Source organism: Planococcus citri, chromosome 1 (assembly GCF_950023065.1).
Source record: "Planococcus citri chromosome 1, ihPlaCitr1.1, whole genome shotgun sequence".
NCBI classification, from domain to species: domain Eukaryota; kingdom Metazoa; phylum Arthropoda; class Insecta; order Hemiptera; family Pseudococcidae; genus Planococcus; species Planococcus citri.
In genome coordinates this window covers 55,337,282-55,355,522 of record NC_088677.1, presented here as the reverse complement: position 1 = coordinate 55,355,522, position 18,241 = coordinate 55,337,282, and the positions used below count along the sequence as shown (strand labels likewise).

Genomic DNA, 18,241 nt, shown 5'->3' with positions numbered 1-18,241 from the left:
ATAAAAACTTTTCTAATTTATTTGTAAGAAATTTTTGTTTTTTTCTCCCAAATACCAATACTGGTCAAAAAACTTACTCCAGGTGTCCGCTTGCAGATCAGTTCAAATGTGAATACTTGTTGAAAAGATCGAAAATAAGACACAGCTCAATTTTTGGCTGCCTGGACCAATTTACGTGCCTACAGGATGAGACTAAAAAATTCTTGAGAAATCTAAAACTGCTCTGGAGGCTCCAGAATGCTTGAAAATGGGGAAATTTGATTTAGGGAAGTTGATCCAAATTTTAAAATTAATTTTAATCGTTTTTACCAAATAATTAATATTTTTTATTTAAAAACAGATAAATCACCGAAAATGGTTAATTTTGAATTTTTTTCAATTGAAAACGTAAGTATAGGTAGGTAATTAGATATCATTGAAAATTAAGTAGGTATCTACACATCTGTTGAAAACGCGAGCAAAATAAATAGTAGTCGAAAATTCACAGTCAACTGATCTCAACATACCTAAGTATTAGTCGTATCTTCATCAAGATTTCATCAAGTAGATAATGTACCTACTTGATTAGAAATGAGAATATTTTTTCATTCTTGATTAGATCCGGTTACATTTTAGACGAATTAGATTCTGACACTCAATTATGAGTTTGCCAGAAAAATTTTATATCCTTAGAGAATAATTAGTTGTTCAAGAAAATTCGTGTTTTATCAGAAAAAAATTCCAGAGGCGACCTTCGCCAACGCAAAATTTTGGAAAATGTTTCGCAAAACTTGCTTGACACGAGAAATATTTGAAAATGGAACTTTTTAATTCGCTGAAGAGAGATCAACAGACAGAATATTTCTGTACTACCTATGTATTGAATTGGGAGGAAAATGCGTGCCATAAATACTCAGATTATTTTCGTTATATTCACTATCTTCTTCACATTCATCAAAGTAAGTTTATTTTTTATGAATACTATTTTTTTGAATTTTTTGAATGTTGAGTAAAAGTAAGTAGAAGTACTTAGTAGTTACACATTTTGAGCATCAATTTTATATCTAAACTGCAAAGAGTAAGTATATCAAAGAAGAATTACAGAAAAACATTCGTGATCAAACATAAACAGGGGTATGTTGAACACAGAGAGTTTTTGCAGAACTTTTCTCTCATCAAAACCACCCCCTCACTTCTTCCCCAAACAACTACGTAGCTCGTAATTAATTTACCTATTCATCTTTTTTTTTTTTTTTACAGAATGAGCCATCAAGCGAAGCAAATATCGAATGCGGAACAACTGAAATTCAGTGCGATACTTGCGTTCGACTTCACAAAATACGATACATTTGGAATATTAATAATTTAGATTACCACAGACCAGAAGGAGGCGATAAAGTTTCCATCATATCCCCTACCTTCTCAGCTACCACAAAGGATGAAGTAAAATGGTTTTTGGAACTTCTACCAGGCAACAGTTCAACCGATAGCATTTCTTTACAAATATGTCTGAGTCCCGAAAGTAAAGAAACACGAGTCAGGGCAAAGTTTAGCGCAGTATTTTTAGACGATGAACAACGAGTACTGTCGACATACGGAGATGACACTATTTACGCATTCGATAACCTCGGTGAGTACTGGGGCTGGGATGATATTCCCATCGATGCTGTAATTTTACCCGACGATAAATTAAAAATCGTATGCAACCTAACATTCTGCGAATACATCAATCATCTCGTCCATCGAAATAACGCGAGTAACAATCTTACCACCGGCATCTCACAGCAGTCACATTGTGATCTTTGTCAAGATTTCATTTCGTTGTTAAACAACTCGGAATTTTCGGACGTGGTACTTCTGACGAAAAATAAAGAATACCCAGCTCATAAGGCTATTCTAGCTGCACGTAGTCCAGTTTTCGCAACCATGTTTAAAAAAGGCCAAGAAAGTGGTAAAAAAATTAAACGAGTTGATATCACAGATCTGCGGGATGAAAAAACTGTCGACGAAATGCTCAGATATATTTACACCGGGAAATGCGAAAATATACGAGAATTGGCCGATGATTTATTAACAGCTGCTAATAAATACGGTTTGAGTGGTTTAGAAAAGATGTGCATGAAAACGCTATGCAAGAATTTAACCATCGAAAACGCCGCGAATATGCTGCTTTTAGCTGACAAACATCATGCAAATGAGTTAAAACCGAAAATTATTCGGTTTATCGCAGAAAAATACGTCCAAGTGTCGAATACAACGGATTGGAAACATATAGCTCGCACGAAACCGGAATATATTCACGAAGTATGCCAACTTTTATTGGATAATGATGATAAGCATTGAGAGGAAAAATCCATCGAGAAACATTAGTAGGTACTTTAGTGGTCAATTATTTCGTTTTTTATTTTATTCAATACAGAATGTTTCCAAAAATATTGATATTTTCATATTTCTATATCATGCACTCAATTGCCTAATTTTTATAACCTCCTTCAAAAAAAAATCAAATTTTCTTTAGGAAAATAATGATCAAGAAAAATTATAAAATATGTAGATACATATGTACCTAATAGAAAATTCCCAGAAGTTGATGAAAAATTCGCTAAACTTACATACGTAGAACTTATAAAAATCAAAGTAAAAATTAACTATTACATAGGTAACCAAAGAAAACAATTTTTAAAAAATAATTGAAATGTTTTGCATATAATTTTAAAAAATTGAACTATAAATTTAAAACTTTTTGATGAAAAAGCGCGATTTTTTGACAATTTTTAGCAACAAAGTGAGAATTTTTGCAACTTTTGGCGGAAATTAATTTTTTGCAAAATAAAGCTAGACCTTCCATAATTTTAACAAGAGGAAGAGCTTTTTGGCAATTTATGGCTAGAAAGATGAGACTTCGGGACAATTTAAAAAAGTCAGACTTCTGGGATTTTTTTCTGAGAAACGGAGAATTTTTTACAATTTTTGGCAAAAAAAAGCTGGGAATAGTGACGGATTAACCATAAGTGGACAAAGCGACCGCTCAAGGTGGCAAATTTTGAGGGGCGGAGATTAGAAAAAAAATTAAAATAATTATTACACGTAGGAAAAAAAACATATTATTCAATTCTCTAAAATAGGATTTATATGACACAAAAATAAAAAATGTAACCCTCAACACTGCAATAGTTCATCAACAGTGACTTGATCAAAACAGGAGGATGAAAGGGCAGTCTCCTCCCGCTCACTGGATAAAAATTTGTAATCAACTAATGAAATATGCAAAAAGAAATGATTTTTGCTTTCTGAAGCAATTTTTTCGAAAAATTCTCGCTGTCGCTTCACTCGAGCATAATTCCTTCTTCCGATAATTAAAATTTTTCAGAAAATTTCAACAAAATTCACCTTTAATTGTCATTACGCGAAATGTGTTTTTTTGTCTCAAATTTTTTCCCCTGCTTTCTGACCTCTTTCCATCCAAAATGTTGTGGTGGGAGGGGGTGGAAAATTATTCTCAGTCTAGGAGCACAAAATTGCTAATACGCCACAGAAGCAAGATCGACAGTTTCAGCAAAAAGCAGAACTTTTTGGCATTTTGGCAAAAAAGCGAGACGTTTTGATAATTTTCGAAAAGAAGTAAAATTTTTAGTAATTGCGAGAATTTTTTCAAAAAGCAAAAATTTTACAACTTTGGCATAAATTCAGCAACGCTTGGGAATCGGCAAAAAATTACAATTTTTTTCGATAAGTGAGACTCAATTGGAATTTTGTTGGGTAAAAGAACGACACTTTTTTGAAATTTTTGTCAGTTTTTGGCAAAAAATAAGACCTTTATACAATTTTTGGAAAACAATAACACTTTTAGGAATTTTTTGACAAAAAAATTGATACTTTTTGGCAAACTTTGTTGAAAATGGGAGGCTTTTTTTTAATTCTCCGATTAAACAGCGAGACTTTTGGCAGTTTATGGCAAAAGAGCGGCATACCTACCAAAAATGTTGATGAGCATCAGTCTATTACTTTGGGAAATGTTCAAACTGAAACTAATATTTTCCAAGTTGAAAGGCAATTTTCCTATTGTTTAAGGAGTGCAAGTCAAGCACCATGTAGTCATTTTGTACCAGACAAACGCTTTTCTTCAACGTTAAAATTCACACTAAGCTGATGACTACGTTGCTGCTCGGTGCTTATTGTACATTGACTAGACTGTTTGCTTAGACCAAAACCCATGTCGGAAATGAAAGTTGAGAATATCATTAAATCTGAGTTTTGGCTTAAATTTACGAAATAAAATTTTGATTTGGTACATTAGAAAATGAAATCGACTCATTACACTTTTATTAAAACAGTAATTAGAGTATCTTGATCTTAATTGAATCTTTCCCTTTCGAAATTACAGCGTGATTTTGATTTCTGTAAGTTTATTTATTTATATATTTTCAAATTAGTTGTTGATAATATTGATACTCATTAAAGCTAATTTTCATCCTTCTTTCATTTCCCGAATACCATTTTGTTTGGTACACTTGTGAGAATCGCCACGAAATTGCCATATTGCGATGAAAATGAACTTGATAAAACGAACTACGTATCCATGCTTAGTATCAATTTTCTTCATCTTCGTCAATTTGAGCAAAGTAAATATAATGTAGATATTCTTTTTTATCAATAAGTAGCGTGAGTGTTTAAAAACACATGCGAAATTACACTAATCGTTCTACGTATTTATGTTGTTACAGAGTCAACCCTTAAATTCTACGTCTGATCTGTGGCACCAAAATACAACTAACTTGAACAATACATCACCTGAATGCAAACATTGTTATACCGAACTCAAACCTCATATACTGACGTTTACCTGGACTATTAATCGCTACGATTTAGTAGTAAAAACCGAAGAACCTTTAATTTCGCCAGAATACTCAGCGGACACAAATGATGCAATTAAATGGCGTTTGGATATTACACCGAGGGGCGAACATTTGAACTTGGGAGTTCGCCCTTTCTTTGGTACCAGTTGTACAAGGAAACAGGTATTAGTAGAAGTGACCATCAAGTTTTTAAATAGTCAGCAGAAAACACTACTGGAACACGTAAGGGAAGCGAAGCCATATGATGCTGGAGGTAGAGTGTTGAATGATATTTCAGTAGCGAAGGTACTACATTCGAGCAACACACTAACCATATTCGCCAATATTACATTCTACGAGCTTATTCAAAAACAAGTTCATCAACCTACTCAACTCAGCATTTTAAAACACCACTCTCGCGAAAACTTGACGGCATCGGTATTGTTCAACAACTGGGAATGGCCAGACTTGATACTTACAATCAATGGCACAGAATATCCAGCACACAAAGCGGTTTTAGCAGCACGCAGTCCTTATTTTGCAGCCAAGTTCAAACGTTATTCAGAAAAAGGCAAGGAAATAAAGCAAATAAATATCGAAGATTCGAACCATCAAGTGTTTGGAGAAATACTAAGATACATGTACACTGGAAAGTGCGAAAATTTATCAACTCTGGCCCAGGGTATTTTAACATCCGCCAGTAAATACGGTATGGATAGTCTAAAACTAATTTGTGGAGAAACGTTGAGCAAGAATTTGACCGTTGAGAACGCAGCGAATACGCTGATTTTAGCCCATAAGCACGACGTTGATGAATTGAAATCAAAAACAATCGCATTTATTGCAAAAAAATATACGGAAGTAGCGAAAACCGCGAGCTGGAAATGTATTATCAAGACGAACCCTGAATTTGTTCACGATGTACTGTGTCAAGTTTTATCGACCGATGATTAACGCAGTGATGAATGAAAAAGTTGAAAAAGTTTATGCTTTTGATTTGTTGTTTTGCATCTTCGTGAAAATTTCCATGTATTTAAATTTTAGATTCATAATAAAGTTGGTTGCATATTCAATTATCAATAAACAAAATTTTGTTAAATTTTTCGTAACTAAAAAACTCAAAATTCAAAATTTTGAGTTTTCATGCGTGCGCATGTTGGAAAGGGAAGGGAAGTGAGAAACGTTGACAGAAATATCCCTTTTTTCATTGCTTTTCAAGATTTTCCAACAGGTAGCAACATTTTTTGAGTTGAAAGTCCAATTTTCCCAACCTTTAAAGCAGCCATTCAAATCCACCCTTTCCTTGGTCCAACCTTGTTCACTAAAATTTTCTCAAGAATAAATTCAACCAGACTCAGTTTTTGATTCATTAAAAATGTTTTCACTTCAAAAATACTTATTATAATTTTGAAATTTCAGTATTCAAGTGGGTTTTGGAAAGCAGGGAACTGATTACCAACTTGAAAAACCTCGTATAAAGATTTTTACTTTTTTGATTTTTTTTTTTTGTAAAAATAAAACGAATTTTAATTTTTCTGCTATGAGTGTAATTTTTATCAACTTTTTTTTATGAAATACGTCAGAAAGAGGTCAAAATAAGACAACTGAATAAATTCAAACTTTTTTTTGATGTTTGGAACTGAAAATTGAATTTTTTCGAATTTTGATTTTTTTGTGATGAGTTTATTTTATCGAGTGAAAGGGAGGTTTCAACTTTTTCAACGGAAACGTAAAAATATGGTTCAAAAGGGTCAACTTCAACAATCAAAACTTTTTTTTTCATGTTTTAAATCAAAAAATCGCATTTTTTCGGAAACTTTCAATTTTTTAAAATCGACGTTACGAAATAATGCCATGCCAATTTTTTAATATGTTGTTCAGCATGAAAAGTTGTCCATAATATATTTTTTTTTCAGAATTTTTGAGAGTCGAAACGATATGAAAACTACGTTTTGAAACTTTTCGAGCTAATTTTTCGTACGAAAAAAAGTGGCAACACTGATTTTTATGATATCACCAAAAAGACTTTCAAAATTCAAACCCCCCGACTATTAGGAAAAGTTCCATTTTGGTAGGTATCGCGGTTATCGAGTATTCCACTGTTGAAATGGATGATATTTTAAGTTCGCTGAAAACGTTGACACCCCCTAGCAGCCTTCAAAAAAGAGCTAGAGGGCTGCGATTTGCACCATTCGTCATCCCTTCAAAAGGTCTTTCCACAGGAAAAATTTCAAAAAAATCACGGAGCCCCTTACCACTTCTTGGTCAAATTGACGTAGAATTACCCTATATACCTCAAGTTAATCTTTCCTAAAACGAATTTTTGAGATAAACCTACATGTAGACATGACATATTTATTCAAAAAATATAATTCAATTTTCAAACTATCCCGCGTTCCGAAGCGAAATCAAATACTATAGGTACCTAATCTCAGCATCTTGGAATTTTCACAGATCACACAGGTCATACAATTCCCACATCTGTATCTAGCTAATACCAACCTAGACCTAGATCACCTTACTGATCATTTTCGCTCGCCATACATACACCGTAACATTCTCTTCTCTTCCTCCATCTAAACCTGCAAAATTCGCACCTATTGATGGAAAATGTTTCACCTGACCAAAGTGATCAGTCGATTGATGCAGGGGGACAGGGGGTGGGTTACGTGATTATTAAGATTGCACTTTTGCGTACAGGGTAGGTAATAGGTATGGTTTGGTTGTACACACTACACAGGTACACCAGCTTGGTAAAGTAAACTGGTTTATGCCATATCTAAGGTTTACAATCTGCTCGTAATTAAAAGACCCAAGTATAGTGGATTTTCTGCCGGCGTACTCTCATTTAATCGCTCACCCGAACGTTTCCTCTCTATAATTAAGCTTATCGTACGGGCAAAAATACGTTGTATGGTACGGTATGGTATGGTCAGCCATGAGTATGCATGTGTGTACGTGTAGGGTACCCGCGTGTTAATAGACATCGACCAATGAATCATACCTAGTAAAGTACGCGAGATTAAGAGCTAGATTTTTATATGTACATGCCTTTTACGCCGAAAAAACACCGCTTCCACATACGAGTAGGTACACATATGGCAGAGAATATAGAAACTCTCATAATTGGTTCGTCGTGGATTCCCCAATCCCCATCCTCTTGTGTCTTTCTCACTGGATCAGCGAACTTGGAAAACTGTCGCGTTCGCAGATACGCGAGTAGGTACCTTGAGAGTTGGGTGCTTGACTGCTTATATGAGCATCAAGTCGCTGGGCAGGGTTTTTATGCACCTTTTCAAGTTCTCACAATACTCGTTCGTGATTTTACCATCACCGCATCTAGCACGTGTGTAATTAATGTAGAATTAATTTTTTCTGAAACGTATCGTCGCTATGCCCGTACACATACCTAACTTCTCCGCGTTAGGTCTCTTTCAAGCAGCACTTGCCTTCTGCTCGTGAAATACCTATTCCTCGTTTTGATGAAGTTATATCTTGAATTTTGACAAGTGGCACGTTTTTCTAGGTCTGCGTATACGCATAAATAATTACTCGTTCGCGATCTGGGGCGTGTTTCTTATGTGAAAATGTATGGTGTCAAAATACGCGCCAACTTGACAACAATAACGTTTTTCATGCTACGAGAAAATATTATATCGAGATTACGAGTATGTTTGTTAAAGGCAAATGCCATCGAGAGTGCTACGAGGTACGGAATTAATTTTTAATTACAGCTTAGCGAAGAAAGAAAATAAGAGCGTTGCAGCTACTTCTATGTAAGTATAGTCGAAAAAACCCCTACTACCTACATATTTTATTTCAAACTGATAAACTTTCATCAGAAACGACTCAATATTTTTGAAACTTATTCGGAGGGGATATATCTACTATTTTTGGCAGTCTATGGCTTGTGATTTGCCCCCTGTGCTCGATCCCCTTCATACGATAGGTACCTATCAGATTTTCAATTCTCGCCGAAAAAGTTAAATTCAAGTCAGAAAAAAATTTTTAATGAAAAAGCTGGAAAATTTTTTAAAGATTTTTGATCTTTTACACTTGCTTATCTTTCTTCGGGTCGTCAATAATCAGTGTACATAATATAATCAAAATCGTTAAGCATGGATCACAAGATGAAGTAATACTCGTATTAAAAATTCACACGCACATCTGCCATAAAAGTATGCGGAAGCGGTTTGGAATTTTTTTCAATAGGAGGGGGCTGGATGGAAAGAGAGTCTCGAAAAAAAATGACGAATACTCAAAATACCTACGCTGAATAAAAATTTGAAAAATTCCCAATAATTCAATATAATTTGTTGAGAATTTGAGCGATGCAATAGAATTTGAATCATCTTGAGTGAAACGAGGGAAAAAGTTCTGAACAAAATATAATTTTCAAGAAGCAAAACAGCATTAAGTATTTTTGGCGTGAGCTGTTAGTTTTTCTGGCTTCATTTATTCTGAAAATCAAATAAAATTTTTCTACAAATTTCAATGTTTTAAAAGAATTTGGAAATTGGTTCAAACTGAGCGAGGCCAACAATTTTCGAAAATAATTCATAACTTGAAACAACATCATTTTTTTATCTAAAGCAGTAAAATTTTCTACCCTTGGCATTTTCAAAAATTAGAACGAATATTTTCCAAAAAAGTACAATTTAGAAAAAAGAAAATATTTCAGAAACGAAACGAGGACGAAAGCTTTTGAAAGTTCTTGATTCTTTCATGTTCAAAAATTACTGAAATTTTTTGAAACTGCACCACAATGCAGAATTAAATTCGTCAAGGTAGAATTTCTCCCTGAAATATCATTTACGAGTAGCAACAAAATTTTCATTCTCTTCGAAGCTGAACTGAAACATGGAAAATAATGGGACAAGCTACTTATAAAATTACATACCTAAGTAAAATAGAACTAAATTTTGCGAAAAATTCTTAAAAATTTGCCAGTTAAAATTTCATAAAAGCAGTTGAAAATTATGTACTAAAAATTGATGTATGTATCATTGCATAAATTGAGCAAAATCTTTCAAAAAATTCCAAAAATACAAAAAAAAAACTGATGACAACTACAAAAGTTGCTTAATCCTCAAAAATGAATAAAAGTTTGCAAAAATTACATTGAATATCATTTTAAAAAAATTTTTAAAAAAACAGTAAAATTGCCATAAAAATTAAGTTATAAAAAACGTTTAAGAATGCTAAAATTTTCAGCAAAACTGACGAGGGAACTTCCACAAAAGTACCACTTTTTCAACTCTGATTAAGCTGAAATTGAGCTTACTCAAAGGGCACATCAACCAGGCATTAGAATTCCCCACCCCTAAAATCGATTGATACAATTTTTGAGCCGATCTAGAGCCTCCAGAAAAAGTTGACTTTTCTTCAGAAATATTGTGATTTTAAATTACCTACTGAAAAATTAATAAATATCACTATTGCCAAAACTCGAAAAATCTATTTCTGCAGCTCAAAATTTGATTCTGAATTTCTGAAGTTTGGGTAGCATGCTCTTTCAGTGAGCCAAATTTCAACTCAATTGGAGGAAAGAATTTGTAAAGGTTCCCTCGTAAGTACAATACTTCGCAGAAGTGGGTTTAAACTTCATTAAATCTTATTAAAATGACACAAAAACGAAAAAAAAACTACCTAGAATATCGATAATCAATAATAAAATTACCGAAAAAAAATGTAGAAAACTGAACAAAATTTAGCAAATATTGCATAAACATTCTAAATATATACCTACTTGTTAAAATGATTACAGGAAAATAAGATTTGGGTGTGACGTTTCCTCTGCATGAAAAGCGAGGTAAGTTTTGAGTCATGGATATAAAAAACAGAGGAGGGGGGAGAAAGTTGTACTTCATTTACTGTGAGAAAAAAATTAAAAAATGGTATTTATTAAAGAGAGTTCTCATTGCGCAATCACTTATGAATTTTTGGATGAGTTGAATGGATGTTTGAACCTGATAGGTATTTCTCACTTTATATTTCAGTTTGGAGTCATTTCAATTTTTATAACCAACCTACTTGTACCTTCTCTATAGCAATGTAAACAGTCGTAAAAAAATTTAGAAATGCCCACTACAAATTTATACTCCAACTATACGAATATAAAATAAACCTACCTACGAACCATAGAGGTACCATTCGCACCATGGTCAGCCTGAGCCTAAGCCATCAATACACGCTCACAATGTTGAAGAAAAAAAATAACTCGAGAATGATTACAATAATACGCGGTAAAGATGAGCAGTAATGCCCTTCGGAATTGTTTCAGATTTGAGTTATCGATTAGTTTCATTTGTGTCAATTTATCATAATACACGAGTCCGAACTGAACCCGGTTACAGAATCATAGTATACGAAGGAAAGAATGTAAATGTAAACCAGTATAACACTGAGCATGGGGCATTACTCGACTCGTTTGCATAAACTATTCCTTTTAATGATCCATGGGCGTTATACGAGACTTGAAAGGGAAATGCAACTCGAAGAGAGAGAAAGAAAAAAAAATCTGGCGAATTTTTCACATAGTAAGGTATAAGGTATATACTGATACCTAATCTGGACCACGATGTTGGAGAACTTATCAAAGGCGCCGTTTTTAAACATCTATAAAGAGCAAATACACCGCTCAGCTCAGCTGATTCCCAGGGTAACAATATTGAAATTATCAATCATACCTGTAAGCGTAGAAAGCCGCGTGCTTTTTTTCCATCTCTCATTTTCGTATTTAGGTAATTTGTTCCTTATAAAATAGCCATAAATCTGTCGCTAGCTGACAGACTATTAAAACAGTACACGGGTGGTCTTTACCAACCACCTTGCCTTTACAGTGATACACTCGTGTAATTAATACATTGTAAAATTATACGATATAGTCCTTTTAATACATTGTCGTTCTATTCGAAATGTTATTAGGTTTTTTACAGAAAAAAAAATATATGTATTCCACTTTGAATAACTTTCAACGTCGATTAAGCGCGGTTATTAGCGCTAATTCACTGGCTAAACTTGTCTTTCAATAGTATAATAAAAGTGTCCGCTTATGTTCTCATGTGCCTAAGTGAATACCTACATTTTATATGTTACGATGCTTGTATAAACATACATTATATACGCGTGTGCCCGCCATCATTCTTGATTCGAATTGCAGAAAAGTCACCGTTATGTGTAAATCTGCTATTTGGTATAGTACCTACCTACCTATAGACCTACCTACGTGTTATATTTTCGTATCAGCTTTTATTACGTTATTAAAATATTTTACGCTTTTTATAACCTAGAAAATGGTTTACGAGTATTCGCAATGTGGAATGAAAGCATATCCGTATCAGAAATTTTGCTCTGAATTTGGCTTATATACGAATGAGTGAGTCTAATGGATTACATAGCAAAATGAAAAATAATTTATTTAAAAGCAAAAAAGCAAAAATGTCTGTTGGACTATCTCTTCAATTTCCTTTGGAGAAATAAAGGTCATTGCTGATGAAAATTTTTCGAGCGAATATCACTGCGGGATTTTTGTGGATGAAACCCTTTCTTTAAATTATTGAAAGCTTAAAAACGAATAACTCTTGAAACTGCAAATTTTGAAGAAATGAACCTTTTTTAAAATAAAATTTGTTTATGGCATTTCAATGTCTGGGATTGATTCTTCGACAGTTGCTTTCATCGCCTCAATTTTGCAGATAGGTGACACTATGGGTAATTTGAAACCTCGAGTTTGGTCTTGGTCCCTCAAATCTTGAACACCCCGAATAATGTTTAGCAAACATCCGCAGAGTTTTTCGAAGTTTCAATTTTTACGAAGTTCAATTGTTAAACTGTACTCAGACCACAGTGAAAAAAATCATCATTATGAAGACCACTCTGAGCTGTAAGGTTGAAGCCACATGTCAGTATTTTACCTACAATAAAATTGGATCTTCCGAAACAATTAGAATCAAACATCTACCAAAAAAAAAAGAATTTCTGTATTGCTGTATAGACCAGAGGATAAAAAATCAAAAAAACATTCAAAAATTCACCGCAGAGCCAAATTAGTATCTACTCATTTTTAGATAATTTTTCAAAATTCTAAATTCGGTCAATTTTTTACAGAAAAATCTAAATCTGATGAAAGTGAGATAGAAAGATGAACTTTGGTTCATGGATTCAACTTCCTAGCCCTTCCAGATCCTAAAGCCGATTTTTGGATTTTTCTGAGTTGATGGCTCTTTTTTGTGACAATTTTTACAAAAACAAGAAAATCTAAAAATCTGCTAAATGTTCTAAAAAGCTCAAAAACGCCACGAATCGAGCTCAAAAAAAGAAAGAAAGAAAGAAAGAAAGAAAGAAAGACACAGTTCAAATTTCAGCTTTCTACCTCAATTTTAAAAAACTTTGATATATATACTTATGGGAAATAGACCACATGAATTGTTAAAAATAATTTCGACAAATGAGGAAAAAATTCTAATCAAATTATTTGTTCTTTGCTATAATTTTTTCCATTGTTAAGCAAAACGCAAACTTAGGCAACCACAAGCTCTCCTCATAGTTCCTTTTCATTTTTTAGGGAAAAAATCCTCAAAATTTAAGGATTTTTCTCAAAATTCTTCCGCCTTTCAATTTTGAGGCTCTAAGTCACTTAGCCTCGTCCATTGAGAAACATGGCCCTGCCTTCAACGAATTGTAGGAATTCCCGAATTTGCAAAATTGTCATTAAAAAGTACCAAAACAAAATAAGCACCTTTTTAAAGAAACATCCAAAAATTTACCAAAGACATCAGGGCGGCTATTACCGAAATATTTTTGCCTCCGCAATCGACGTAATCCAACGCAATGAACGTAAAAGATTGCGTCGTTTGCGTAAATAAAAAGCAACCGTGTTGAGCGTAATGTGCGTTATTTTAATATTTGAGTAACAATAATGTTAATAAAAGCCCAATTAACAATTAACATTTTTTATTTTTCCAGATAAGGCCAATAATTTGCAACGCTCATTACGTCGATTGCGGCGATTGCGGAGGCAAAAATATTTCGGTAATAGCCGCCCAGAACAGCTTTAAGCCACCAACAATTGATTAGAGTGGTCGAAAATCGCGAATTTAAATGGACAGAAATAGATTTTAATTCGTAAATTTGAGCCTTTAGATGACGCGATGAATAAAATGATTACAAAGACCCCTGATCCGAGTTCAAGATGCTAAACTTTATTTCGGCCTTTTTTTGCGATTTTTGTTTTTCAAAACTGCAAGATCCAAAAATTCACTGGAAGCTTCAGAACGGCTTGAAACCACCACCAATCGATTCGAGAGGTCAAAAATTAGATACTTACCTACAATCCAAATTTCAGCAATTTTACCCTGACAAGTTCACAAACGACCATTTTTCAAAAATTATCGCTGGGGAAACATTTTCAAATCAATTTTGGCTACTTTTATGACCATTTTACCAAAAAAAGAAAATCAGAAATTTGCTGAAGGCTCCAAAACGACTCGAAATCATTGCCAGTCGATCAGGAAGGTCGATAATAAGATAAAACCACTTCAGCTTACAACCTAATCTCATCAATTTTTTTAAAATAAATAATAAAATGAGCCCTTGAATATTTAAGAATTTACCAAAAATTTTGCACGATGATGTATTTTTATACGTTTTTAAAATTTTTCTCTGTCTCGTCTAGAAATAATTTGTCGTTTGGGTACACCTTTCTTGCGAGGAATTGAGTAGGTAAGGTACCCTATTTGACTCCAGTTCCACCATTTGCAGTTCTCCCGTTCTTTCCTTTGGCATACATAATATCCATGAATACCATATACCCTGCAGATTCATCTAATGAGACATTATTCAACTCCTTCCCTTCCCTCACCATCTCGGGAATGTGGCCCGATTCACCGCGAAAGGATCTCATATTCTAAAGCTAAGAGATTGATTTCCATCAGAACAGATTTTCCCAGACCTACCTACAGACATCCAGCTGATCTATTTCAATCCAGCCAATTCGAACACCGTTTAATAATTAATAGGAAAGTTTTCCTACCCAACCGTAGCCATATTGCTAATCTATTACATTCACAGCATCACCTGAGAGAACTAAACGATGGAAAAAATCTCAATTCATTCCTTTTCGTCTCTCGTCTCGCTCCACTCTTCCAAATACATAATTTCTACAAAACCACACCCATCATCCGAAAAAAAAAACAAACTGGACCAATCAAGCTGATAAAAAATTTCCAAACCGTACCTCCTCGATTAGACTAGAACTGTGTACTATAGTGTAGAGAAAACCTAGGTAAGGAAGGTACTTATACGTTCATAACTGTGAATTATGATAGGACTATTTTAATTGTCCATAATAGATTGTTATCACACGGCTGAACGGCTCGGAGGAATGGTTGGGTAAATGTTTCACACTCGATATTATAGGCGTACCGATAAATCATTTATCATAAATTTCACTTTTACTCATTACTACGGAATAGTGCACGATTTCCCAAAGTGCGCGACTAGGTATACGCGCGAATTACTCGATCTTATACTCAGTTACTAGTACTATAGGTTGGGTGTACTCTCTTCCATGTACAAGAAGTATCCCATATACCCACAGAGTGGTGCGTACAACTCGTCGACGTAGGTATTTTGCTACTCTTGGTTCTCTCGATGATAGAGTAAGCAAGTTCACCAAGGTAGTAGCGGCCTGGGCCGGAGAGTGGTCGTCACACGTCGTTGCAGATCTCGCATTCACGGAATATCGACTATATCGAGTCGACAAAATGAAACGTTAACAAACGGGCATGGGCATGGGCATGGACATGGGGCAACGGCAGTAAGAGAATTTCATTATCTAGTGTAACGATGATGGTAAAGTACAACAAGCGTTTAGCGTGTTTATCTATCTTTCAAATCGCTCCCCGTTAATTAAACTCGTTTCCAGACCTTATCGAATTTTCAATATCAAGATAATCGTTAGCCTTTTTTTCTTCTTTTTCTTTTTCATTTACAACACATAGTATAAGCTTACACACCACTCAGGTCGAATTCTCGTACAGACGCGTACGAGAAAGACAGCGAAAAAAACCAAGCTCAGAAATAAAGAGACAAACAAAACGTGTGTTGATAAAAAGCGTGTAATAAGCGGCCACATAGCACACCAACGACTTCATTAACATGCAGAGCCTACTTGTAGAAAAATTTTAAATTAAAAAAAAAAAAAGAACGAGAACGCCACCGATGCGCGTTTCATATAATACGAGTTATCGCCAAGACTCATCAGACTGCGGGCGCAATTTACTCGCGCCAAAGCTATAACCGCCATCTGATACGTAGGTACCTGAAAATGTACCATACTATCATTCTCCTAAATTGAAAAATCTACTCTAGATGCCCCCTCGCGATACGTAACAATGAAATTTCAAACCCATGCGTCGTTTTACACCCACCGTTTCATCATCTCGTCATTATGCAATATTCATTACGAATACCCGAGGTTTATCGCAGAGCTTTGTCCAGCGGTTTGCCAAAATATAGTACGCGCAGCACATGTATCTAGGTAAGAACGCCTCGAGAGATCGTAGATCTTTTTGTGAAAGTAGATTTTTAACAACGAAAGTGCTTCTTGTACTATATGGATTCCAGCATGTAAAGCTCTGGGATCATCGTCGTGTTGAATGTCGACGAAATATCTCATAAAATAACTTTCCATTCGAAGGGTGAGTAGAACTGAAGGATGTCAAGACTAGTAGAACTTTAGAACATACGAAATTATAAAAAAATACTTCGTTGTTAGAAAATCATGTTGATTGAGTAATTCTGCGACAAAAATACAATCCAGCTTACTTTTAGAAAAATAACGCATTGCGACCCCTACTTACATTCTTTTTTAGGTAATTTGGCCAGATCGGTATAGATTCTGATCAGACGATATCAGACCTGATCGGATCAGGAAATTCCCCTGCTGATCCAAGTACATCTGACTAGATGAAATCAAATCAGAGCTCAGATCAGATTAAATCAGTTCAGACCTAATCAGATCCGGACATTCCGTAGATCCAACGTGACATGATCCGATCCAATAGAGGAGATCTGACCAAATTTTAATAGATCTGGTCAGACCTGATTGATCAGAACAGAGACCAGGTCTAATCATGTCAAAATTTTGATGGGTTTAATTAAGTATGTACCGACAGGTTCAATCAGATCCAGTGGTGAAGATCTGGTTGGATCTGGCAAGATTTGAATATCTGTTTAGAACTGACTGATCCAAACAAGAGGCCAGATCTAATCAGATCAAAGTTTTGATTAGATTAGATCTGTTTAAACCTGACCAGATTCAGTCATTTCCCACTGAGAATTCCCTGATGAAAGTGGTACCCAAGTAATTTTGACTAAATCGCCGATTCAATAAAACGAAATACCTGATTTCAGCTCTTCTTTTCTCTCGCCTTTGAGTCTTTTTATATGAGTCCAATACTTTTTGCTATCACCCTCATAACTTTCTGGAGTGGTACTCTCTGTTTTCAAAACGACTTTGGCTAACAACTAGTTTTGAGACACTTTTATACTTGGCCAACAGCTCAGTGCAAAAGAGATAGCGAAGAAGACAGAGAAAGAAGAATGCGAGACAGATACGATTAGTAAGTATTTAATTGATCAATGTTTTAAACTAGTACACTTCTTCAATGGAATGACAGTAATTCACCTGTTTAATGTCAATATCAGTGGGTTTTTACCATTTTACTAAAAAAAAAAATTACCAAAAATTGAATTGTTCTAGCACAATTCAGAGAAACTCCATCACCGTCAAGTAATGATCGGATCTGATCGTATTTGGCCAGATCAATAAGGATTCAAGAAACATCCGAATTTGATCTGATCTGATACAATCAGATCGAATCAAACAGGTCTAAGCCAGTCTGATAGCTTATCATTAAGTCAGTTCAGGTAAGCGTGTATCAAATCAGATCTGCTTAGACAGAAGACACAGCCAATTTCTTGATCTGATCAGATCCCGAACCTCCACCCCGAGATTACCAACTCATATTTATACCTAGTAATTTTCACTGATTGAATCAGTAATCCTTAAAATTATCAGTCACTGATTTAACTAGTGAGTATGATCACACATTGTGGGTTTTGTTGGCTTGATTTGGATCATTCATGGAAGCGAATAGGTAACTCAAAAAATTCTATAAAAAAGATTTCCTATCGATTTTACTGATTACAAGGAAGGTGAGAGGCATTTCAATCCACGGAGAATTGTTTGAACTGGGCTTAGCTAAATCGAAAGAATACGCGAAATACCCCACCAGCCAAAATTCCAGGCGCTAAAAGGTTCATTTTTCGATTTTTGGACCATAAATGAGAAAAATAAAAATGTCATCCACTCAGTTGAGTTGGAAAGTTAAAATTTGGCTCTCCTATTTCCGACTTCCCAC

At 34.6% G+C, this 18,241-nt stretch overlaps 2 protein-coding genes across 5 annotated transcripts in view; one reads left to right on the top strand and one right to left on the bottom strand.

The window, feature by feature from the left end:
* dysf (dysfusion) overlaps positions 1-18,241 on the bottom strand; it is a 165,279-nt gene that overhangs the window by 4,114 nt on the left and 142,924 nt on the right. The gene's annotated exons all lie outside the window — the stretch shown is intronic.
* LOC135832887 (speckle-type POZ protein-like) lies at positions 574-5,913 on the top strand. 4 transcript variants are annotated; one of them, XR_010556390.1, is made up of 4 exons: positions 574-938; positions 1,240-2,348; positions 4,441-4,601; positions 4,704-5,913. XR_010556390.1 is itself a non-coding variant. In XM_065346417.1 (3 exons), exons 1-2 carry the CDS (start codon positions 876-878, stop codon positions 2,320-2,322), a joined length of 1,146 nt encoding a protein of 381 aa, XP_065202489.1. In that variant the 5' UTR covers positions 574-875; the 3' UTR covers positions 2,323-2,348; positions 4,704-5,913. The 4 variants fall into 4 exon arrangements, 2 of the variants coding, with proteins under 2 accessions (XP_065202489.1, XP_065202488.1); XR_010556391.1 differs by having other exon boundaries at positions 4,364-4,601; XM_065346417.1 differs by lacking the exon at positions 4,441-4,601.

What these genes read in the sequence shown, in the direction of transcription:
- LOC135832887 (XM_065346417.1), top strand. Translation starts at nt 876, where the DNA reads ATGCGTGCCATAAATACTCAGATTATTTTCGTTATATTCACTATCTTC. An exon ending in TCTTCTTCACATTCATCAAA is followed by an intron (nt 939 to 1,239) that starts GTAAGTTTATTT and finishes TTTTTTTTACAG; the next exon opens with AATGAGCCATCAAGCGAAGC.